Source organism: Microtus ochrogaster, chromosome 10 (assembly GCF_000317375.1).
Source record: "Microtus ochrogaster isolate Prairie Vole_2 chromosome 10, MicOch1.0, whole genome shotgun sequence".
Taxonomy (NCBI): domain Eukaryota; kingdom Metazoa; phylum Chordata; class Mammalia; order Rodentia; family Cricetidae; genus Microtus; species Microtus ochrogaster.
Window position 1 is genome coordinate 40037185 of NC_022016.1, and position 25610 is coordinate 40062794.

Genomic DNA, 25610 nt, shown 5'->3' on the forward strand with positions numbered 1-25610 from the left:
ACAGTTCCCATACGGAAACGTCTCCTATACCACTTCCCAAATGAGGATGTTTGTTGGAGGACAGCAAACGGCACACCATACTGAAAACACAACGGGCTGAAAGAGGTGTGGCTAGGATTATCACAGAAGGACTAAACCAAAAGGTGAGGCAAGGAAGTGGTGAACTGGTTTACAGACCAACTAGTGCTTCAGAGATGTTTCTTGTTTTTAATGTTTTGAGACAAGGTTTTACTTTGTAGCCCTGGCTAGCTTGGTTCTTTGTATGTCACTGTGGCTGAACTCAAATCTGTAGCCAATGCTGGCTTGTTTCCTGACTGCCATGAGGTTAAGAGCTAGGACTTAGCCCCATCTGTTTCCTATACCTACTCTTGAACTTTTTGTACAACCGTCAAGATTGCTTCATTTCACAGTTGAGGGAATGAAAGAGGGCAAGATGCTGACAATATGAAACAGACAAGTAAGGGTAATGGAGAAATATCACAAATTTGAATTCCTTATACTAAACAAAAGAGAGTTCATTGCCTGGGTTTTAAAGTGATAAAGTCAATAATGTAGGTAATGATAGGTGGAAACATGGTTGTATCAGAGAAAATTATAAAACAATTAAAGCTTATTTTTTTAAAGAATCATTCATCTAGATAATATTTATGACAAACTGTTGGAAAAGTTAGGTTATAAACAACATGGATAAGACTAATGCTGTAACTCGTCACTGTGCATATGTTTACATTAAGAGAAGTCTAGAAGGAGTTTACAACAAATATTTGTGGTATTTCTTATTTGGAAAATGATTTTGAAATTATCATATATTCTTCATTGCTCTTGTTTTGGATTTAACAATTTTTCTATAGTGCACAATTATTATTTACATAATTAGAAAAATATGCATATTACAATGACAAGAAGATGATAGGATAAAAAGAATTCGGGCTGATGCATTGCTTACGTGGAATAGGGTAAGCAAACCGGTCCGGGTGCTTCGTGATGAGGGTGTTTTTTATGTGTCTTCTCCCAACACCATGTGCACCTAGGTCATTTTTGAAAAGAGTGGTAAAATTAACAACTAGTAAACATTTGTAGAATTATTTGGAGGTGAGAATAAGCAAGCCACTGATACAGCTAAACTTACCTAATAAGACTAGTGTTTTCCTTTTGAATGCAGGCAGTTTGACTACTTCTTCATATGTGACAAGATCTAATTGATCAAACACTAAAATGCAAAGATTTAGAAGAAAGGTAAGTTTACAGGATGGATATCGCATGCAGGTAATTTATAATTTTATTGGAAAAACTAAGCTATAGTAATAGCATGAATTCTGCTTATGATATATAGCTTACATGTGATTTAATCCATAATGCCATTATGGGAGAAAGTTTCATTTTTAAGCCCATGAAAATGTACTTGAGAACCAGGAACAATCAAAGAAATGATGCGTACATGCATGAAAGTCCGATTCTAAAGGATACATCATATTTTTTCATGCAGTATTCCAACAAATCATTTGAATTCACTCAGAACCACATGCTGTTCATATTTTCACAATTCTAAGCAAGTAGCAATATTCAAAAGAAAAAGTCTTTGGGTAGCAACCAACACAAGTAGAGAGCATGGGTGCAAGTGAAATTAGCGAGTGAGGGCCAGAGATGGGTGAGAAATGCATGGGCACCCAGTTTTTATTTAATGCTATTGCCTTTATTACTTCTTAAGAATTGATGAAGGTGGCATGTTAGAATCTGTCAAAGCCAGGTTCTGGCCTTGAACTCACAGAGATCCGCCTGCCTCTGCATCCTAAGTGCTGGGATTAAAAGCGTGTGCCAGCACCACCCGGTATGAAAGAATTTTAATAAGCTTTTAGTTGAACATTTCACAAATTTGCTGTAACTCAGGTCTTGGGAAGGCATGGATTTTAAGCAGGGAAACATGCATTCCTGGCCCGGAAACTATGTCAGCCATTAATTATATGGGAAGCTCTGTAAGAAATCAGGGTGCGCAGGATGGAAATAATCATGGCGAGGCTGAGCTTAGAAACCTTTGAGAAAGGGCAGTTCTTGAATTATTATATACCGAGAAATACTTTAAAAATGTTTCAGAAACGTGCTTCTCAACAAGACCAATGTCAAGTAATACGGGGAAGTTATCATAGTGAATGGCCATGGCTATCGAAAGGATCTGATTCTCAGACACATTTGAAAATTCTCAGAAAAGGCTAAAATCAGACATCTGTGTTTCCTGTAAGCTGCCCACCCATGGTCATACCCAACTGTTATCAAGTACACAGTGAAGTTTCCTCTTAAAAGATTGAGTTCTCCCAGAATTTCAGAGAGGTGAATTATTCAGTGAATTGGATCCCATGGCTGAATCATGCAGAGAGCGTCTGCTCCCTGAAACAATATGGCCAAATGATTTTGAGAATCAGCTCAGCCCTTAACATTTGTGATCTGCACAGTAGCAAAGAACCTTATGATGCAAAATAAGATACCACAGAGCTCAATAGACCACAAGCAAATAAATGAGTGAAAAACATAATTCTCAAAATATATAGAGAAAGGAATACAATATATTAAAATAAAAGCTAGTGTATATTAATGGGTCTTTATGCATTGCTTTTCTTTTGATAACTTGATTCTATAAAAGTTGAATAAAAAAATCTTTAGACCATATTCTCTAGCAGTAGCTTATATTGGAGAAATGTTTGCAGAATGGCATGGCTACAAAATTAAAATGAGATGAGACTCCCTGTGGTAGAGCTAGTTTGCTGTGCTACAGTGGTAATGGAATAAAGAGAATTGCAGAAAGAAAAGCAGGAGTGCTTATGGCACTGCTTTCTGTGTCCACTGCCTTGAATATTTCCATCAAGGAAAAGTGTGCTCATGGGAAGAAGTGCATCGGCAAATTGATGTGTTTAAGCTATACAAATCATCAAGTGTTTCATGAAAGAACAAGGTGATGAAGACACAAAGTTTTCTGAAAGGTAGACACATCCCTCTTCCTCTATAGAGACCTAAGTTGAGTCTTGGTTTTATTTATGCCTTTGTCATTTTCTAAAAGTACACAAGTTAGGGATTAACAATCAACATACCACAAACAAATGAACAGATAGGTTAAACATTAGACTCTTAGCCATGAATGGTAGTATGAAGAGGTTACTCTGGTCTAAATAAAATTGCCACATAGTCATAGGGTTGCAAAACAAAGTAAAACAGGATATTTGAAACCAAGATATACAAGGGATATTAGAAGAACACTTAAAGACTGAACTTTGAAAGGGTTTAAATTGCTTGCTGATTAAAGAAAAAGGACTTAATAAAATGAAAGCATCAAGAACACAGAGGCATAGTCATTCAACAGGTTACTTACATGCACAGAGGCCATTGGGAGTGAGACAGCATGAAAAATGTACAGGGGTCATTGAAATATGACTTTCATATATTAGTAAAATAAAAGTATAATAGGTACAAAATAAACTTTATCATGCAATATTTTAAACACAAGGTAAATAAACCACATTAAGAAACAAACTCATTTTAATACAAATTCAATCACACCCTTATATAAAAGCCAGTGGATTTTTATATGCTAGCATGTATACAGAAATTTTATGTGGAAATGATAAGAAACCCCTTTCAGAGAGAATAAATGTAGGGGCCTTTCACTTTTCACTTTGTGCATTTCTATACCATCAGCAATTTCTAGCTATGTGTGCTTATTAGCTTATTATTGTACTTTATGATTCTGGGGATCAAACTCAGAGCCTTGCCTTGTACATGCTAATAAAGTGCCCTATCACTAAGCTACATCTTCAGTCCTAGTTTTATTATGAAAAAAAAAATACCAGTATCAATGAGGTTATAGGCCACTTTTCTTCAGGATAGTTTTAAAAGGCTAATTACTTGTTTATAGTATTAAGCGTAATCTAAACACAACTATGAATGAATGCTATTCCAGAAATCCTCTAAGTTCATATGTATCCACATAAACAGTACTTTCAGGACATTAAATACCACTGTTTTGATGTCTTACAATAAAAAATACAGACTTTCATTTGTAAAACAGCTTAAATCATTAACTTGAACTAAGAGTAACTTTATTTTTAATGTACATTGGTGTTCTGCCTACACGTATGTCTGTGTGAGTGTCAGATCTTGGAGTTATAGACAGGTGTGCCATGTAGGTGCCAGAAATTGAACCAGAGTCCTCTGGAAGAGCAGTCAGTGCTCTTAACCACTGAGACATCTCTCTAACACCCTAAAAGTGCCTTCTTGAAGTCTTGGGCTTAGGAAGCCCAGTGCATCTAGAGTACAGTTCTAGCAAGATGATAATACTGTTCACATCAGATGCATGTGCCTAAAAGGTCTCATGAGTTTGCAGAACATATTTGATGTAAATACTACACATACCATAATCCAGTTCATTCCGAAGAATTTAGAAATATTTCCTGGCATACTTTGTTTATATTTCTTTGATTTCCTGCTAAACTACTTAACATTTCAGGCACTTAAGTATTTAAGCAACTATTTGAAAAAAAAGCAAGCTGTTAACATTGTCTCTGAAAGGCTACAAGTAGCTTCAAATACTGAAAAAAAAAACCAAACAAACAAAAACAACAAACAACCCCACCAAACCCAACTCCAGTTAAGAATGAATTCCAACTAGTACCACTGGTCCAGAGAAGATACTGTATGTTTGTAGTGGCCAGACAGATAATGTGGTTGAATGAAGCAAGCCAGGCAAGAAGAAACAGGGGTATTTGGTTATTGAGGGGGATACTAGGGCATAAAACGGTCATCCAAGAGGGATATTAGTAACCCACAGACCCTAAAAAAGGAAGTGACTTAGTGGTACTGCAGTCACTATTTTGACAAGGGATGTCTAAAATAAAAAGTTTTATATTATATAACCTGATTTTCAAATGTGGTATCATAATATTATTTAAATATTGTGTACGAATGAAATTTATACCACTGTATTATGTAGACCGCACAGTTTAAGAATAATTCTCCTTTAACTAGATGTGTGGGTTTTTCTGGTGACAGAAATAATAGATTTTGATGCTATTATTGCCATTCTTGGTGCTGTGGACAGTCTTTATCCTTTATTCTACTTGAAAATACAAGTAATTTCCAACTTTGATGATAAAATTTAGAGCTTGCCGTCAATGTATGATGAATTTTCAAAGTCTTTGAACAGGTAACAAAACCCAGCACCTTATTTTGAATTACTGCACAACATAGAAAGAACAGAGTGTGCTGTATTTATGGTTGGTTTCTGAAAGAAGTTGAGAAAAGTAGTTTGATTTGTGAGCATCTGGCTAGTTGTTGGTATGAAAGAATACACTATTTTCTCGTTTTCTCAGCATCTGCCTTACCTAGATGGAGGCTAATGGTATTTTACAGCAATTCTTTACATGGGCAATATAATAGTCTATGAGGCAACCTCATCCTAGCCAAAGCAGACAGTTGTCTGACAGCTTCAGCTCCTGTAGTGATAAGCAAAGGCTTCTGGACGTTAGACTAAACAAGATGGAAACGTTCATTGATAAAGTTCAGGGATCCTGAAGAGATGGCAACACAAAGGAATGCTAGATTTAGTTAGGCCAGGGTAAAAGTGGTGGTCACCTTCTCCTAAAAGAGAAATTAAGGAGAATTCATGACTCTGCAGGGGCAGGACCCTGATAGCAGTATTCTGACTAGAGACTCACAGAGAAGCAGAAACCCAAAGGTTTAGAAAGAAACTTCAGTGGCTATACAAGGGCCTTCCTTTCGAGACAGGCAGATATACATGGACTGGAAGGATAACCCTCAAGAGTGACAAGAACTGCTCAGATGCCTAGCAGAGGTCAGTGGTTAATAAAATACTAAGGGCAGCAAAAAGAGTGGTGGTCCTCTGTTCCCTGTGCAGCTAAGATTATTTTTCTACAGTTTGAATTTATGAGAACTTTGGCACATGATTTGGGATAGGGGATGTCACGCCAAAGGATGCAGAAGAAAACAACAGTACCCCGTTGTCTAAATCAAGGATAAAATACTTTCAACCTGGACAGGCAGTGTTTTCAGAGAGCTACAGCCTGAGACATGGAACACTGCAAGATTACTCACATCTACCACAAGGGTACCTGTTTCAGGCTGAGTGATGAAAGAATATTAGATCCACTGAGGTTTAGAATTAAGAACCACCTGATTGGCTAACCTGATTGCCTGGTTTGAGGGCATCAGTAAGCTAAGTGACCAAGTCATACACTTCCTCTGGGTGGACTAATGATTCTGTGTCAGGCTGCCTATTTGGCCGATAGTCACATTTGCAGGAAGAGTGGACATTGCCTGCTGGGAATCCAAATGCCATGATGGAAGAAGCGCAGCGATGCCCTGGTGCTCCAAGAACAGAAAAGGTGAACCACAGAAAATGGGAACCACTAGCTGTCAGAGTTGATGTTGATTCTCTAGCAAAATTCTTCAACGATGATTTGACTAAGTCTTTGTCAACACTTGGAGAAGTCGAGATTTCTGATCAATCCACTAAATTATCCTTATAGAATATTGGCAAACTGAATACTGAAACCTACATGCCTTCCAATTAGTAGAGTATAAAACCAATGACATATTAGCAGATTTACTCAGCTATTTCTTTGCTTTTCTACGTTTAAATTAGTTTGAGTGTTGTCAGTATTTATGTATCATTTAACACTATAGAAATGGCAAGTTGAGCTTAGATAATGTCTTCTTTCATTTTCAGTGTTGGGGATGGAACCCAGGGCCTTTCACACGCTAGGCAAGTACTTTACTACTGAGCTTCTACCCCAGCTGATTAATTTTTTTTGTATTTAACTCATGTGATTTAGATTTAACTAATCTCCTTGTGAGCTGGCTCAATTGTGTTAGACTGGTGGAAGCAGAGAGGAGAAGGCAACTAAGGAGACAGCAATAAATGCTGATGTCAGGAAAAGTCTGATGAGAAACTCTGCTTTAAATATTTCTTCCTTTTATGAAACCAACACAAAGGCCATTGTGAGGCTACTGCACTGTGGTAGCACATGAGGAAAATGATACACAGTGTGACCGGTGGAAGGGAACAAGCCCTCATTTAACTGAGCCATTTCAACTTAACCTATGTGGACAATCACATTCATTCGGAATACGCAGCATTTCACAAATACTTACATTTAATTTCTCATGGAGAAATAAGAATTCAGAAGTCATAAATAACTTTTCCTAGTGAATGTTAATACATGCTAGAACACCGCACAAAGAAACCTGCATTCCAGATTTCTCAGAAGCACACTGAATTGTGTATGAATGACTCGACTCATCTGACTTTTTTGGCCACATGTTTGATATCTCTGAGTTATTTCTGAAACCTTGGGAACTAATCTATTGCCAACTTTTAATTTCTCAGGAAAATTCCATTATAAAAAGAGTCACATTGAAAAGTCATTTAAGTTAAATATACTTCCCCATATTTTCTTTCAGCTTAGATGACACCCTGTGAGTCTTCTGGGAATTCAAGTGCAATATCAGATAACACTTTCTTGGTAGGCATTTTGGTTTTTAACACAACAGTAAACCCTGTGATTCAGTTGAACCCCAACTTCCATACAAAGGGAAGGGAATGCATATATAATGAGGGCCTAGATAATGTCTTTTGTGTTTTTGTTTTTTTAAGAACTTCAAAGTATAATGAGGGTAGACGAATAGTCATAGAAAGTGACCATCTCAAGTTAGTATCCATGTCAGCCATGCACTTCCAAACCAGCTACAGAATCCTCTGTAGCACAGCCCTTTTGTGCACCTTTGTCCTTAATATCTGTCATGGGTCCACATCCAAGGGCCAAGAGGAACTAGGAGGGAGGGTCATCCTCTCAAGGCCAAATTCAGCCAGAGAAGAGAGAACCCCAGGGACTCAACACAGCCCAAGCACTTGTTTCTCAATGTTGTTCCTCCGAACAGTGCCTTTGTCCTAGAAAGTAGAGCTCTGCAAAATAACTGCTAGAAGGCAGAGGTTCTTAAGGCATTTGCAAGTTGGTCAAGGTCTCATAGAATACAATGTTCTGGAAAGAATTCTGAAGACCAAATGTAAATGCTGTATTTGCTTAGGTCTTGGATTTGTTTGACCTAGCCTCAGAAACAGACATGCTTTTCCTACCTGCATTGTGCTTTGCCAAATATTTATCTTTGTACTGCTTCTTTTTCTTGCCAAACCAAGTACAGCTGGCCTGCTGCTCTTGTTTGGTCTTCTCCATGGCAATGCAAGCTACTCGCCTAGTACACAAACAAGGGAAGAAAGAAAGAAAATAGAATCCAACAAAGTTAATACATAGTTTTATGCCTGAGAAAAGAGAAAAAGTCATTTGAAAGCTACATAACAGCAAGAATATCCTCTGGAAGTCCTTGACATCACCAACATAAGGCTGTTCTTAGCTTCCAGGACTGCTTTCTAGAAATGGTTTAAAGCCACAGGCTTATGTTAAAATTGCTTTGTGTTCCTTGAGTCCACCTTATCTGATAATAAGGGTCAGAAGTTTCAACATGTGATTATAAGATTCAGAATGATTATCATGGGATTATGAGTCAAGGCAGGCCTGTTTTGCATCTTGAATTTGTTACTCATTAGCCTATTTTGAGTGCTTAGTACTTAGTGTTAGGCATGTTTCTAAACCTTTTCCAGGTATCAGCTCAGATAATCTTCCTGACATAATGAATCATACATTGCATAGAAATTCTTAAAGTTTATAGTTTTGTCTGTCATATTTTATTAGAAATGTTCTTTGCTTATCATATGAAGTGGGATTCCAGTCTCTTTTGTCTCCTTTATGGATACCCAACTGTCCTAGCAGGATATACTGAACAAAGTAAGACCATGCCTCAGTGCTGTGCAATGCTATTTGTTACATAGCAAGTACCTATTTTGGTATGGGAGTGCTTTAGGATTTTCTTCTCTTTAGTTGGTCTATCTGAACACCTCTGAATTATTATTACAATAATAATAATCTGAACTCTGGGATTCATGACTGCATGAATTACTCATGGAGTCATTTCTCTAACATCTCCATGTAAACTTTAAAGTTAGTTTGTCAATTTCAAAACTTGTAATTTTGACTGAGATTGCATTGGTACAATTAATGTAGGAGGAATAGACATCTTTACAATATTGAGTCTTATAGTCCATTACTGCAATGTTTGTCTGTCTGTCTGTCTGTCTTCTTTAGTGCCTTAGTAAAATTTCTTATTTTGTTTGAGACAGGTTCTCTTGTATCTCAGGGTGGCTTCAGAGTCTTTATGTAGCCAAGTATAACTTTGAACTTTTGATGCTCTTGCCTGCACCTCCAAGTGCTGGGATTGAAAATGTGCACCACCATGCTTGACACATTTTCTTATTCTTAAAAACAAGGCTTCATGTAGTCCAGGCTGGCCTCAAAGTCATTATGAAAATGAGGCTGGCTTTGAATTGATCCTCTTGCCTCCCACTTCCCAAATTCTGGGATTACAGGCATGGGCTACCACTCCTGGTTCATAACTCCCCCTAAGGCCTTGATAATGGTAGGCAAATATTCTACCACTGAGCTGCATCTTCAGCCTTGTTTAATACATTAAAACCAGCTATTTATCCTGCAGGTTCAGGACAGTCTAATTGTTTTTGCCATTTTGAAAGAAGGTCTCTGTAGTCCAGGCTAGCCTGGACCTCACTATGTAGACTAGGTTAGCCTTGAACTCCTGGAGATTTTTCTCTTTAGCTCACAATATATGGGGGTTCAGATGAATACTACAACACTTGACTGACTGAAATTTTTTTTACACTGTGAGGAACAGTTCCTGACAGATTCTCTGTCTTTGTTCAGCTTATATCTTATTCTTGGTTCTCTGGCATAATAGCAAATGCCTTCTTGGTAAGATAGGGTACTTGGCGCTCTTAGATTTTGCTTATGGCTCTGGTGGAAGGGTCTCATAGAACTGGATGTTGAGTTCCCCAGTACAATTTTGAGCTATTCAGTGCTTTCAAGCTCATTAAAATAAAACAAAACAAACTCCTCCATTTTCTGCAGCATTTTTTCTTTGCAGCAGGAAGATTGATCTGAAGAGCCTATACCTCAGCAGAGCCAAGAAGTGAACCATCTTTTTCCACTGTGGCTTCTCCAGATTCCTGCAGAGGACTAACAGCTTGTGATTTATATAGCTACTCTAAGTAGGAGGAAGCCTGGAATCTGCATAATTATTGTTTTGCTTCCCTTAAAATTTGTTTCCAATACAGTCTCCCGTGTCCCAGGATGGCCTCAAACTCTCTATATAAGTAAAGATGACCCTGAGCTTCCGATCATCCCATCTAAGCCTCCCAAGTGCTGGATTAAAGGTCTGCACCACCACCCCTGGTTTACTCGCTGCTGGGACTCACCACTTGACTACTATACCCCCAGCCCACACAGGACTGTTCTGAATAAATGCTCGTATAGATGACAGCTCTCTAGAAGACATTTGTGAACTGTATCATTCACAGCAGCCACAGTAAAAAGACTTAGAAATTGCTTTCTTCCTACTTATGCTAAACTATCTGCAGATCAGACTAAAAGACAATGCCAGATGGCAGGCTGCTGCTTCTCTGTTTGGGCCCATATTTCTCCATGTGGAAACGATGGTGCCTGAACTCCTCATCCACTCCAACTTTCTAAATTTAGGAATATTTTTGGAAAACATGAGACAGTTGAAAGAGACAATCAAGACAAAGAGATTAACCAACCAAAAACCCAACATTTTAAAACTCTTAAATAACTCTCGAAAGAAGGACTGGTGAAAAATCAGAAATATTTATGGGCTTGGTATTTTTTACTTTTAAGAAAGTTCAAATAATTTTTTGGGGGGGTTACAGGTTAAGGGGTGGTAGAATTTTAGTTCTTGGCAGGTTACATTTTGTTACACAAAACAAAACCAAGACATTAATTATCTTTTTTTGTACTAGATTTCTGGTGGATATTGGCCAAATACTTAACAGATGATATACATTCTCTCTCCTCTCAGCAATAGGGTCTAAAATGCCTGTCTGACTTCAACCTGTTTCACAATGTAAGCCTTCTAACAGAATAGGTAATCTTTACCCCTGTCTCTTGTTCTGTGGATGGAACCCAGAGCATGCCAGGCAAGCATCTACTTCTGAGCTAAAGAAACCATTCTTGAAACCTGGAAAAATCATTCTTAAAGACTGGTAAGGCAAAGAACAATTCTCCCAACAACGTAACAGGTTGCATCGTTATATACCCTGAGTGACACTGAGTCATGGTATTTGAAGATTTCCCCCCTTGGTATTGAAGGATGGTCATGAAAGAATATAGAGGAACAAGAGGAAGGTATATCTGGAAGAAAATGCCATTCTAAGAAGATGAGAACAGTTTGTAGGAGTTGAGGCTAGTCACTCAGCTTGTCTCCAGACCCTCCTTTCTTTATACATGTGCAGATCTAACTGGAACAAGTATCTGACTATAAGGTGAAGATTGAGAATTTTTGGACAACTAATTTTTTTGGATTTGATTTCTAATCTCAGACAATTGCGTTTTGTATAGTTATCAATGCAAAAGATTTATCAAGGAAGTTTTATAATATAAAATATGAAATTGATAACTGGAAGGGAGGACATTGTTTCATCATAAAACAACAAAAACATACCATTCCTGAAGTTCAGGAGAAGGAATGAGACCTGCAGTTCCATTTTTGGAGTTTTCCAGTTTACCCTGCCACCAGTTGTGATCATCCTTACTAATAATCTGAATGATGTCACCAACTCGGAATCGGATGCCAGCTTCTTTGCAGGGGATGAGGTCATCCTTGGCTGGATCATATTCAAATTGTGCTCTTACATAGATCTATAAAACAGGAGTTTGTAAGAAAGGAGGCCACAGTGATGTGAAGGAAAACAGTGACCAACTAATCTAATAACCACACATCAACATTTACAACACAAACAGGACATCAGATAGTGAAACTGAAACAATGTATAGAGATAGGACACAGAAACAGGGTGCCATGTCTAATGATTACAGCTTCAACTTTGCTGTTTATATCTAGAAGGAACACTTAAAATACTTGTTGAATAAATTCTGCTTTTAGTAATAGTATAGGTATATAGAGCAGTATGCTTGCCAATTTTAAAGCTTGCTATGGCTATGATGATGGTATGGATAAGTCATTACGTCCATGAGGCAGCCTTTAAGCCTTTAGCACTTAGAGTAGGTTTTTATCTTAAAGTAGCAAGAACCCTGGACTGGTATCTTGCTGTTGGATACTTTCATGACAAGTGGCAGACAAAGCTATATGTAACTCAAACATATTAAAAAGTTAAAAATATAGCTTTATTTCTTTAGAGGAATTTTGGCCTTGTATTTGTGCTTTACAATTCTGGGAAAATAAAGATGAATCTGAACCCTTGCCTTGCCAGTGTAACCCTTGAAATCAGTACATAGCATCAAAGCATACATGATTCAAGGCTCTAAGCTTTATGGTGTATGAATTTAAGAGACATAATAGCAGACAGGAGTTATAACACAGCAGCGTTTTATGAATGACTAGAATTCCAGAGTTTTAAAATAAGGTATTATATCCAATGTTGCCTCAGTTATGTAGTTCTGAGAGTAAACTGTGGGCATATTCTACCAATTGCAATTTATAAAATTATTAACTTAAAATCAGATTTATTTTTAGCATTATATTTAAAGAAAAAAAGTCCCACGATTCCATCCCTTGATATTAAGTTTGAATATTCACATTTAAGTCAGTGTAAAACCAACCTGAAGGCTTTGGAGCCATTGTGTGCTATTAATATTGTAGTATACTAGCTCTTAAAATGAAAAAATCTCTGCATTTGTACCTAAAATCCACACTTTAAAAGTGCTGACTGTTTGAAAGGTATCTGGTGATGCTACACAGCACTTAGCAATTGTAAACTAGCTCAGGAATATCAGGATGAAGGCCAGGGTACTGATGCTGGTTTCCATCATATGCACCTTTTAGACACAGACAGGCAAATACAAATTTAATTTTAATTTAGTTTTCAATTTCAGAAAATTCCCTTGAAATGTTTGCTAGGGCATGACTTTCGGTTATATTTAGAATTCTATGAACTCTTTATGCACCAGAGGCAGGTAGGACTCTCTAAGGCTAAGCTATTTACTGTCAGTGAAAATGATCAGGTTGAAATTACAATAACCATCACAGCTACAGAGGTGTGAGTAAAAAAATCTTTATAGAGAATTAGTCATGTATAATGTGTTAAAATGAAATGGTACAAGCTTTCAATGCTCAAATGTTATGGTCCAAAATGCAGACATTATGGGATGGAAAGGGTTAATAAAGGAGCGACTATTAGCTCAGTGTAGAGAAGTTTTTATAGAGGTATCTATTCACCTGTCGTCCTTTTGGTTGGGTGGTTGACGGCAAGTCCTGTAGAATAAAGCCAACCCAGGAGAAAGAATTTTCATTTACTTGTCAAGAGCACAAAGAAATTTGTGTGTTTCTGTTACAATATGGTTAAAAGTGAACTAGTTTTAAGTTGTAAAGAGATCATATACATTATCACATTTCTTAGAAGTGTTGAGTTATTAAAAAAAAATCAAACCCAGGCCATTTAGCAGCAAGCTGAAGAAAGCAGGTAAGTTGAAGCAGAGAGATAATGTGTTCTTAAGAAACAACTCAGCATCTTCAACACAAAAGCCACTGCGGTTCAAACAGCCTATTACAAAAACCCCTGAGCAAGAGAACGGTTGTCTTTTTCAACTATCACTGCAACCGCTCAGGTTTGGACAAGTTTAATGGCTCTATATGGCCTTTTCCCATCATAAAAGGGCTACATGTGAATGGTAAAAAAGAATTCTTTGGGAGCCTAGATTCACATTTGGAAACACAGTTATGAATAATTTTCTCGCACAATTTTTTTTACTTAGATACTTGGGATATCATTCCATTTGAGATCACCTTTGAATGATTTATGATTTTATTTGATAATTAGAAATCAGGACAAAAGGTAGCAGTGCTGCATTCTTAGAGCGCTCCTAATTGCAGCTGGCTGACAGGCAGCACCGCTACCAACTTAGAGATCTGGCTATCCCGAAAAGTGGCAAACCTGCACATGGAAATGCTTCTGTTTGACTAAACGATTCTTTATAGAAGCCAAAATGGAGAGTTCTGAAAAACAGCAACTTTCCAAGTTCAAGTCAAATATGTACTTTGTGTTAAAGATGTGATACCAGCGTGGCTGAAGTGCAGTTTGAAGCCAGTTCCTTTTGCTTTTCATATCCAGGCAAGGCTTATAACTCACAAAAATATGTGCACGTACCACAATAACAAGAGGGCACACCAATTCATAAACTTAGATAGCGGAAACTACAACATGTTGCTGATATCCCTCAGAATACCCAAATCCTTATTCTGCAAAATCCCTTACATTTATTTGTCAATTTTTTTAAATTAAAAAATTCTAAAAGAAATTTCAACCCAGTTCTATTTATATCCTCTGAACAGTCATACATACTGGTGGGGAGGCAGAGAGTGAATTTTAGAACAGCTCTAGCAGTCTTGGACTACGTTTCTTCAGCTGTAACTGATTTTTAAGGAGAAAGAAATGTTGAGGAAGGGTTTTCCGGAGTGAAGTGCACTGCTGCTGCAGTAGCCTTGTGTGTCTGCAGAAGACAATCTTTCCACTGAACACATGGAACTAAACACTCATGGCAGGTGAGCACCAACACAATTGCCACACTTGGCTGTGTGGAGCTAGAGTTCTTACCGAAACAGAATTGTTAGTGCTGCTATGACCATTAGCAGGGGACTGTCTGGAAGTGGAGGGGGAATCTCTCTGAAATAAGACACAAGGTTCATTAACACAGAACACCAGCACAGAAACAGATGTTTACATCAACAGTTACAACCACACTCTGACAACCATTTCCTTTGAGGTTAGTGCTATAAAAGGTGCCATACTGACTTACTTGCATGATTTTGCAGAAGTATGAAAGAACTTTTTTGTAGTTTGAAGATTCCCATATTATTAGTGAGGATGGTATTATCATTCATTAATGATTATTTTCCTCCTATATCCCAAATTCTACAATCTTTATTTTTTTATTGGGACCCCAGGAGAGTGATATTAAGACCCTATCAAATATCTAATGATGCTAAATATTATAATACTACTGTGCTAAAGATCTCGACTGCCTAGTTTTATATTAAAGAATAGGTTAAAGAATGGCTTTGAGAAGTAGTCCATGGTTTTTCGGTATCCCATTGTCAAGACATTTCTAGAATAAAAATTACTAATGGGGATAAAAGAGAAAGCTGCAGCAGAGGGCAACTCTCTTCTGTTGTGTCATTTTAGCAGACTTAGTACAATAGTAACTCCAAGCAGCAATCTTCTGCTTCTGGACAAACTCTCACGAGTCACAGCATCTCCCTAGAGCCAGATTCCCAGACTGCTCTGCTGTCCAACCCACTCAGAATCCTTCGCAGGTTCCTTTCCAAGTCAACTTTAATGAAAAGAGCTAAGAGGAGAAGAAAATGAGTGCTTTAAATATTTAAATTTAGAGTTCTTTATGAACTTCCGTTCAAAAGATAGGTATTTTTTCTAGAATATTGAAAGAAAACTTCTGGAATTGGCTACCCTGAAATAGAATGAGATCCCTCGGAAAACATTCTAAAACATTACTGAGTAGCTTGATCTCTATCTGTCAGTCTTTGGGATTTAAGTCAGTTGGGTAGGGTATGATGGAAGTATGAGCCTTCATTTGAGAAGCCTTGCTATAGCCAGGCATGTAAAAAAAAAAAAACAACCCAGTGTGTTTATATGTTGGAGGTGAACATATAAAGAATATAAAGAAGGGAATCATTGCTTTTTTTCTAATATTCAAAGGTATAGAATTTATATGTATAATACCTGTGTTTCCCTCTAACTAGTTCAACTATTTAAAAAAAAAGACAGAGAAACTTGTACTAATAACTAACAATATCTCTGGTTAGCATCCCCCAATCCAATCTATTTATTCAGTTTCTTTAACACATGAAAAATGGTGTGAGGAACACCTACGGTTTTAGAGTATTTAAATTATCTATAGAAAAATGTATGCATGCTATTCTCTTTCTCTGAAAGGTTCATACTCTAACAAAATTCAATGCTCCAAATCTTGAAGCTGGAGAAGTTCTGCAAAGCTTTGAAATGTATTATTAATTGACATTCCATAGGAAGCCACCAAGAGGAGCTCAAGTCTCAACAAAATAGACACTTTGTCACTGCCTCACTAAAAATATATTTGACAAAAGCACAGATCTTATACATATGTTGAATAAGCTTAGATGAAAAATATGAACAGTCTAATTGTTTTCTTGTGATATCTGTAGCATCATTAGAGACTTGAAAAAAGTATAATTTCTATTTCAAATTTTCTTAAACACAAATCTAGTAAGTTAGCTACTGGCCCTTAAAAATTACCTTTATAAAATGTACACATTATATCTATTTATTTGCAGTGATAGGATTTGAACCTAGGGCCTCACACATGCCAGGCAAGCATTTTATCACTGAGCTCTATCCCCAGCTCTTGTACTTTAGAATAACATACTTGGAAGATCCACAGGAAAAATTTTAAAATAAGCTCCAATAAGTAATACTTGTGCTGAATAAGCTACAACCAAAAATGTTATGGTAATTTGTGTCTCAAAATATAGAAAGAATAGATTTTTTTTACTATAATGAACAACATAAAACTGAAAAAAAAAATGTAAGTTGAAAGAGCTCTATTTTCAAGAGGATAAATATGTTTTAAGAAACTTTGGGGCTGTTATTCTACAAAAGGTATTTGTTTAGGAGTAGCTTAACATTTCAAATATGCAGACTTTTCTGAAAGGTTGCAAAAGCCTACACCCCTGTAGTGAAGTCAGTTACTAATTCCCCAGGGTCGTCATGCTCATCTTAAGGCCTGCAGTCATTCAAACAGCAATGTCTCAGATTCTTAGAAAGAAGAACTACTTGTGAATGAACTTCCTGAAAATACTACTATATTTTGTTTTGCCTCAGGGATTTCATTTTTTTCTGTTATTGGAGTTTTTCTATATTTGGCTTAGATTTGGCTGCAGAAAGGCTGAAGATATCTGCATGGAAGTGGGGCCGAGGAGGTGGTTGGGACCTCCTCTGTTCCGTTATCTTCGTTGTAAAATTGGTGTGCAGTGATCTAACAGCACAGGCAGAAACAATTTTCCAGAAAGCAAAAACATTCAGCCATCAGCAGACAGTTAGTTAAGAACTCAGGATAGGGGGGAGGCTTGTTCGAGTTATTACCTCACAGGATGAAGACTGAGTGCGGTAGCTTGGTACAATCTTGAAGGTAATACTCCCCCGCATTTCCCTCTGCGAGGAAGAAAAGAGGAGAGTTCTCATGCAGACACATGTTGCACACAAAAACACAAGAAACCATTCAAAACACGTGGGTGCAGTTAGTACACACCACTTGACAGGACACAGCCCTAAAATAAAACCTCATTACAAGGCAAAAACCACTCAGGTCACTGGTAGAAGTTTCTGGGAAAGGTCCAGTGAAGCCAAGGCTGACTGTCTCATACCTAGCAGTAAGTGGTCATAGAGATCTCTGATGGTTATCTTTTTGTAGATATGAATAAGCAAGAGTCGAAATGACACACCTTACAGGAATGACGACTACACATTGAACTGAACAAGAGACTATTTACATAAAAATTCTATTTAATATGCTACTTTCTGATGCTACCACCATAAAATTGCTTTTATACTTTATGAATTTTGGCAAACTTTTTTTTACGACAGCAAGCCTTGGCTGCTTACTTCATGCCTAATAGGCATTCATTACATGGGAAGCAGAAAGAAGGACCCAAGGCAGAAGACAAACGTTTCCCTCTGTTTGCTACAACAGAGACACAGATGGGGGTCTGTCAACGGATGTCAATGCTTTTTATTGAAGGTCTAATTTCAGTACAGAGATTTTTTGAGTATAGTCAATAATGACCTGGCCTATAGTGACTTTCCTCTCCTTTGTGCTGTGCTGAGATACACTACAGCTGGCCATGACTCAGCTAAACAGGAAAGAGGTTTCTGATATTGCTTATGTCAGGAGTCTTTTGAGGTCAGTGAGAAACTAGTTCACATGAGTAGACATTGGGAAGTTTTTTTTTTTTTTTTATAAATATCTGGTTGGCAAGAAACAGATGAAGGATGAACAGTGTAAAAGCCCACACTGCTAAAGGCAGGAAAAATGGTTCGAAACTCCATTGCAATTAAAACGTTTCCCTGGTTGTCAGTTTTTAATGAACATTGCACAAGTTTAACTTCACATGCATGAAGCACAAGAAGCATTTTGACTATGACTGAAGAACACTGTTTTTAAATATCCATTTATTTAGTGTATGTGTTAAGTATGAGTGAGAATATGGTTCCTGTGTGTGCTCGGTGTATGTGCATGTGGGTATGAAAGTGTCAGCATCTGTGTGCATATGCTTGTGGGGGCCAGAAGAACATGTGGAGTGGTCTGCTCCATTACTCTCTGCCTCGTTTCTTTGAGACAGGACCTCTCACTGAACCTGGAGCTAGGCTGGTGGCTAGTAAGCCCCAGCTACCCCTTCATGTCTCCACCAGATACTATACTGGGGTTATAGGCAGGTGAGACCACGCCCTGCTTTTTACATTAGTGTGACATCCAAGCTCAGGTACTCCCACAAGTGCTTTTACCCACAGAGCCATCTCTCCCTTCCCTATATTAGGTATTTTTTTTTAAACAAAATAAGTTAATGGAGCTGTCAACATGGCTCAGTAACAAGACCGAAACAATGAGAACATTGATAGACATGCTATCATGGAAAGGGGAAATAAAATTAAGCTTGGATGAGGAGGCTGAGTTAGCAACTAGATGACAGAAAGTCATCAGAGAGTATCAGAGGGCACCTGGAAGATATAGAGAGACACACCAGAAACAGTGGGGAGGGATTTGGAGTGCCATAGAGCTTTATTTGTTTGATGGAGCAGAAGGATGCTCTCTTTGGGAGAGGCCCACAAGGACAGAAGGTTAGCTAGTTGCTACTCTACCTCTCTACTTTTACCCCAGCCTTTGAATCTCAAGTCTTATTTATAAACAGAATGAGAGAGGTTTAGTTAAAGCTACCTTTAGTGGCAGCAACAGAGCCCTTGCCTATGGAAACAGAATTCCAGCCAGGTTGCAGCCAGAGAAGCAGGTAGGTAACTGTGGAGTCACAATTGCTGGCTGAAATAGCAGCAGATTAAGGCACAGCCATTGCACTGAAGTTATAACAACACATGGTGTTGCTAGTCTAGACAAAGAACTACAGGTAATTTAAGACTGTTGAGGGGGAGAATTATTCATTCCCAGGGACAAGCCTCCCACTTGGTCATTCAATTCTAAGTGGTTAGCTCTGAAAGCATGTACATACAATTAACATTTAATGCAATCAGCAAGTTGTATTTATATACAGAAACATTTATACATGTATAATAGCAAAGGGAAAGAGGCCATGAGTGAGAGGGATTGAGGGAATGGTCTACAAAAGGGGATGGAGGGAAGAAAGCGAAGGAGGGAAATGCAATTATATTTTAATTAAAAACATAATAAGTAAAAAAGATGGCTTGGCATGTAAAGGCACTTGCCACAGAGCTTGATGACCTGAGTTTGATCTCTGGGGCACACATGGAGGAAGCTGCCCTCTGAACTCACATGTGTAGAGACGTGTGCAAGCACACTCACACACAAACACATTCAGTAAATGTAATAAAAAGGCAGCATCTAAGCTAATGAACTAAAACCTAATCTTAAAAAGGGGAAGTTCTCATGACTTACAAGCATTTTTTGTAGTTGTTCCACTGTTTGGTTAGCAACACTGATGCCATTGATTTCTCGAATTTCATCACCAACATGAAGTGTACCTAAAATATCACACAATTATAAACATGAAATGAGGAAATGTTCTCATAATAACAAAAAGCCAAAAGTATCAATGTAATAGAAAAATAAGTTCCATATCTAAAAGTCAATGTTTCAGAGACAGAGTCATACTTGGCTGCAGAGTTATTTAACTTTTACATAGTAAAATCATCCAAACAGACAGATCTACTTTCAGAAAGCACAGTTTTAATGGATGGCCACAGAAATTTTTTGACAACCCAATAAGAGACTATTAGGTATGAGCAGACAGAACTCAAGATAACACAAATGACTAGTACTTCTAAAACAAAAACATAAATGAGCCGGGCGGTGGTGGCGCATGACTTTAATCCCAGCACTCGGGAGGCAGAGGCAGGCAGATCTCTGTGAGTTCGAGACCAGCCTGGTCTACAGAGCTAGTTCCAGGACAGGCTCCAAAGCCACAGAGAAACCCTGTCTCGAAAAACAAAACAAAAAAAACAAAACAAAAAAAAAAGAAAAAGAAAAAAACATAAATGATGATATAAGCTAATAAATGGGTAAACTGAATAAGAATTCAGACATGGCTGAGGAGCAGTTCAGTGATCTTTAAGGTGAAACAAAAGATTACATAAAATATAGGTCATAGAAACAAAGACATAAGGAAAACAGGAAACAAGAAATAAAGAATATATTTAAAAAGCTATGGAATACAGGAGTAACTTAAATTCAAAAAGAGCAGAGAACATGAAGAAGAGGAAATGTTTGAACAGCTGAATGTTTTTTTGAACTGGTGAAAGTGTTACTATACAGATACAGGAAGAATAAGATAAATAAAAGGAAATATAGGTCTTCAATAAAAGACTCTTGCCACCAAGTCTGACAATCTGAGTTCAATACCTGGATCCTACGTGGTGGAAGGAGAACTGGCTCCTGCAAATTGTCCTCTGACATCTACAAGCACACTGTGGCATGTGTATGTGTGAATGTTTGTGTGTGTGCAGAAGTGCATATGTGAGCATGCACACAGAAATAAAACACAATAAAGGTATTGTTTAATTTGAATACGTAGAAAGCTTAAAATTTCAAGGTACCCATTAATATCGCAGAAATAGGGTGCTGAAATTTAAAACTAGTAAATAGGGGGCAATGAAACAAACAAAAAAATCCCCCCCAAATGAACAAGGAGAGCAAGATAGTAGAATCATCACAACAAACATTAATGAGCTACTCTATCAAAAACAGTGATCAAAATTGGTCACAGTAGTGCCCAACCTTAATCCCAACACTCAAGAGGTAGAGGCAGGAGGATTACAAGTTTAAAGTTACCCTTGGCTACATAGTGAATTTGAGGTCAATATACTTAATCCATATAGTCAAATATATATGTCCAAAGAAAGGTTTATAAGTAGTCATTAGAATACTCTACTACTATAAATGGATATTTAAATATTAATAAGTCAAACATACAAAAATTAATCAATACATAGAAAAACATTAACAATACCAAGTCAATTATTATATAGGGAACTCTGTATGCAACAGTTAAAAAAATAAAGGTTGTTCATAAACAGTTTCCCAAAAATGATTAAAGTGCTATGCCACTAGGAAAGTCTTAACAAACCTCTGAGAAATGATGTCATACAGACCACACTCTCTGACCACAACACAACTAAGTCAGTTGTAAATTACAGAAAGATGTCTAGAAAATCTCTTCAAATATGATAAGTAAAAATACTTCTAAATCACTTATGGACCAATGAAAACTTATAATAGAAATGTAAGAACACTGACAAATGAATTACAACAAATGACTGCATATAAAAATTTGTGGGATACAGATAAAACAGTACTTGGAGTTTTTATTTTACTTTATTTCATTTGCAGTAGTGGGGATGGAATTCAGGAATGTGGTCTAGAATGACTGAAGCACAAAGACAAACAGCTCCTTCATTTGAATCATAAAACAAAAAGACCCCCCCCCTCATGATTTCCTTCAGTCTGTGCAGGAAGAGTTAAGGAAAGTTAAGAAAATTACAAATGGAACGCACCTTGCCTGTGAATCATACCCCCGTGCATGATTCTTGCAACAATACAATGATTTAGCTCGTTCATTTTCAAAGTGATTCCCTGTAAGAAAAAAAAAAGAAAGAAAAAGTTGGTAAGGGTACAATTAAATGATAGCACTACTTTATTTCCTTTCATATTTTTCTAATTAAAAAAATATTTTTCATTGTACATACCAACTCCAGTTCCCCCTTCCTCACCTTTTCTCACCCCCCATCTCCCCGCTTCCTATGCCCCATCCATTCCTCAGAGAGGGTAAGGCCTTCCTTGGGGAGTCAACAAAGTCTGGCATACCAAGTTGAGGCAGGACCAAGCCCTTCTCTCTGTATCAAGGTTGAGCAAGGTATCTCACCATTGGGAATGGGTTCCAAAAGTCAGTTTCTGCACCTGGGATAAGACCTGGTCCCACTGCCAGTGCCCCCAACAGACCAAGCCACATAACCATCCCCCACATTCAGAGGGGCTAGTCTGGTTCAGAAAGCACTATTTCCTATTTGTGATTTTACTGTAGGTAATTATAATTAGAAGAGTTATGAAATCATTAGAGAAAATATAGAAGATGAAGATCCTCTATTACTTTACACACAAAATTGTTCTATGACAAAAATGCTACTTGCTGGTGTTTTTATTGCTAGAATGGCATGCATGCATTTTATATAGTGCTTTTTAATCTTTTCATTATGTTTATTTCTCACATCCCTTTGTTTTTATGTTCCCAACTATTTTTAAATTTTTTTTACTCCTGCCAAGGGTATATTCTATTAGTATATCCTTTATATTCTACAAGAAACTATTTTATTTTATAACCCACTTAAAATATTTCAAACTTTAAAATTTTCTAAGTTTAACATATATAAGCATGTGTGAATCTTTCACTCCAATCAGATGGTAATTGTGTCTTATCCCCAAAGGTTTCCTCTTATTTGTTAGTAATCTATTCCCATTGCTCTATGCTCTACACTCATGCCCAACCAACCACTGATGGGCCTTTCCCATCAGTGGTTGTATTATCTAGAAATTGAGCCACATTCATTTTGACTGCTTTCTTTAACTTATCATAATTATTTTGAGATTCTACCATTTGTTATATTATCAAATAACTTAATCTTTGTCTTTGTAGAACGGTATTGCATTGTTTCCACGCAATAACTTGTTCATACTTCCCTCCACTGCACCTTTTCCAGTTCTGGCAGTTACAAAGGAAGCAGCATCTGAGACTTAATCTCCACTTACTCACAACATTTTTTTAAAACAGGATTTGGGACATTTCATGTATTTGTATATCATCTTTCTACAGACAGCAGGATAGTTTTTTGTGTTAATATTTTTGTATATACTCTGTTGAAATGAACATATATTAGTATTTTCATGAACAATCTGATCTTCTGTTTGATTGATTTTGCTGAGTTTCTGTTTTCTATTCCACTGATTTCTACTTTTTTTTTTCAGTACTGAGGATTGAATGTAGGGTCTCAAATACTAAGCCAGCACTTTACCACTGCAATACATCATCATTCCCATTTATTTCTATTGATTATTCTCACATCTACTAATTTTGGCTTTAATTTATTCTTGTTTGTGTTTTTTTTTAAAGGTGAAGGTCTGAGAAAAGGTTGGTAATTTGAGAGATTTTTGTTCTTTAATATATATTTAAATATTAGAAATATTAAATATTAGTGTTACATATGTCTCCTTATTAAGTACTATTTCAGTTGTATCAGTGTAGTTAATTTTCATTAATTGAAAAATGCTATTACCTTCTGATTTTTTTCTTTTATCCATGGGTTACTTCAAATTGTGTTACTTAGTTTTCCAAGTATTTGAGATACTGTCTTTTAAATTTTCTTTTCATTATTATTCTTTTTATTTATTTTTGAGACATTCTTGCTGTGTAGCTCAGGCTGGTTTCAAATCCACAATCCTCCTGACTCTGCCTCTTGAACAATGGAATTACAGGTGTGTAACAATATACCTGGCTTCTCTGTTATTAATTTTCAAGTTACCTTCATTGTGGTCCTAGAATAAACTCTGATATTAATATAGAAACTTCAGCTTTCATCCTAATAATGTTATAGTTGTATAGCTTTTCTATACTTATTTTGAAACAATTCTTCTTGTTGCATAAAGCACATTTCTTGCAGGCAGAATGTGATGAATACTTTTTTTTTAACCAATTTGACAGACAACCTCATCTTTTTTCTTGCAGGGGTGGGTTTCCAGACAGAATTTCTCTGTCATCTTTTTTCTTGCAGGGGTGGTTTCCAGACAGAGTTTCTCTGTATATCCCTACCTGTACAGGAACTTGCTTTGCAGACCAGGATGGTCTTGAACTCATAGAGATCCACTTGCCTCTGCCTCCAGAGTGCTGGTATTAAAGGCCTGTGAACCTTTTGCTTTTTAATAGGATAATTTAGACTATTAAGATTTAGTATGATTGTTAACATAGTTTTATAGTAATATTTCATTTATGTTTTAATAAATAAAGCTTGCCTAAAGATCAGAGCATAAAACAGCCACACTAGTCAGCCATAAAGGCCAGGCAGTGGTGGCACACACCTTTAATCCCAGCACTAGAGAGAAATATAAGGCAGGATGAGACAGGAACTAGCTTTCTTTTCAGTCTGAAGATTTCATACAGGTAAGAGCTCTTTAGTGGCTTGGCTGATTTGCTTCTCTGATCTTCAGGTTGAATCCCAATATCTGTCTCTGGGTTTTTATTACTTGTGCTACATAGTTTGGTATAAATATATCTTCTTTTTATGTTCCACTTCTTCTAATGTTTCCTTTTAACCTCTTTTTCTGTATTCTTGTGGATTATTCTCATTATGTTGTACCTTGCATTATTTTGGCTCTGCTGACAGTTAACAAGTCCTAGTGATTCTCCTCTGTCCTTCATCTCCAGTGCTGCAATTACAAGCACATCTGACTTTTTACATGAATGCTGGGGATCCCAACTCAGCAAACTCTTACCCACTGAGCCATCTCTTCAGTCTCCCCCAATCCAAATTAGCTGTAACCCTTCATGTTGCTGCTTCGGTGGCTGTATTTGGCTTTACTATAGCATATGTATTTAACCTACCTATTTGTCCTTGAGTGATAGTACACTACTTCATTTATGAGAACTTTCTGAAAGTACATAGCCATTTCTATATACTTGACTTTTGTGTTACCCTTGTAATCTGTTGTGCATCCCCATGCAAAGTATTTTTAATGAGACTTAAGAGATATGGGGAAAAGTTGTAGTCTTTTAACTTTGGTGTGTCTACAGATGTTTATATTTGGCCCATTTTTGGAAGACACCTTTGTTGGTCTCCCTAGGATTCTTAGCTCTGCTCCCTCAATTCAGGGACTCTGCCTGCTTTGCTTCTGAACTCCCTCCCCCTGCAGTGGCCTAGAAACTCTGATGGCAGGAAGGTGAGACAGTTACAGGTGTCACTGGCTTTGCATCTGCTCTCTCAGAAATCTCTGTCCTTTGCTGTTTGATGTCCAACGTCTCAAAAACCATTCTTGGTTAATTTCATATTTGTCCTAATTTCATCTGTTTCAGATGAGAGGACCGGAAGCCCAAGTTTAGTTTCATGGTTATATTTAAAGCCAATTTACATTTTGTTTTTCAAATATTCCCTATCAAAAGACAAACTTCCATAA

The 25610-nt window shown here is 37.1% G+C and overlaps 1 protein-coding gene across 15 annotated transcripts in view; it reads right to left on the reverse strand.

The window, feature by feature from the left end:
• Positions 1–25610, reverse strand: part of Cask (calcium/calmodulin dependent serine protein kinase) — a 320516-nt gene that overhangs the window by 17585 nt on the left and 277321 nt on the right. For 7 of the 15 annotated variants that reach the window (XM_005352872.3, XM_026781779.1, XM_005352870.3 and 4 more), the window contains 9 exons: positions 21947–22025; positions 19833–19918; positions 17294–17362; positions 14753–14821; positions 13378–13413; positions 11644–11840; positions 8138–8253; positions 1130–1210; positions 947–1027 (listed from right to left, as the gene is read on the reverse strand). In XM_005352872.3, coding sequence (XP_005352929.1) covers positions 947–1027; positions 1130–1210; positions 8138–8253; positions 11644–11840; positions 13378–13413; positions 14753–14821; positions 17294–17362; positions 19833–19918; positions 21947–22025 — 814 coding nt within the window. The remainder of the gene's footprint in view (positions 1–946; positions 1028–1129; positions 1211–8137; positions 8254–11643; positions 11841–13377; positions 13414–14752; positions 14822–17293; positions 17363–19832; positions 19919–21946; positions 22026–25610) is intronic. The other 8 variants (XM_013348391.2, XM_005352871.3, XM_026781782.1 and 5 more) reach the window with 4 other exon arrangements.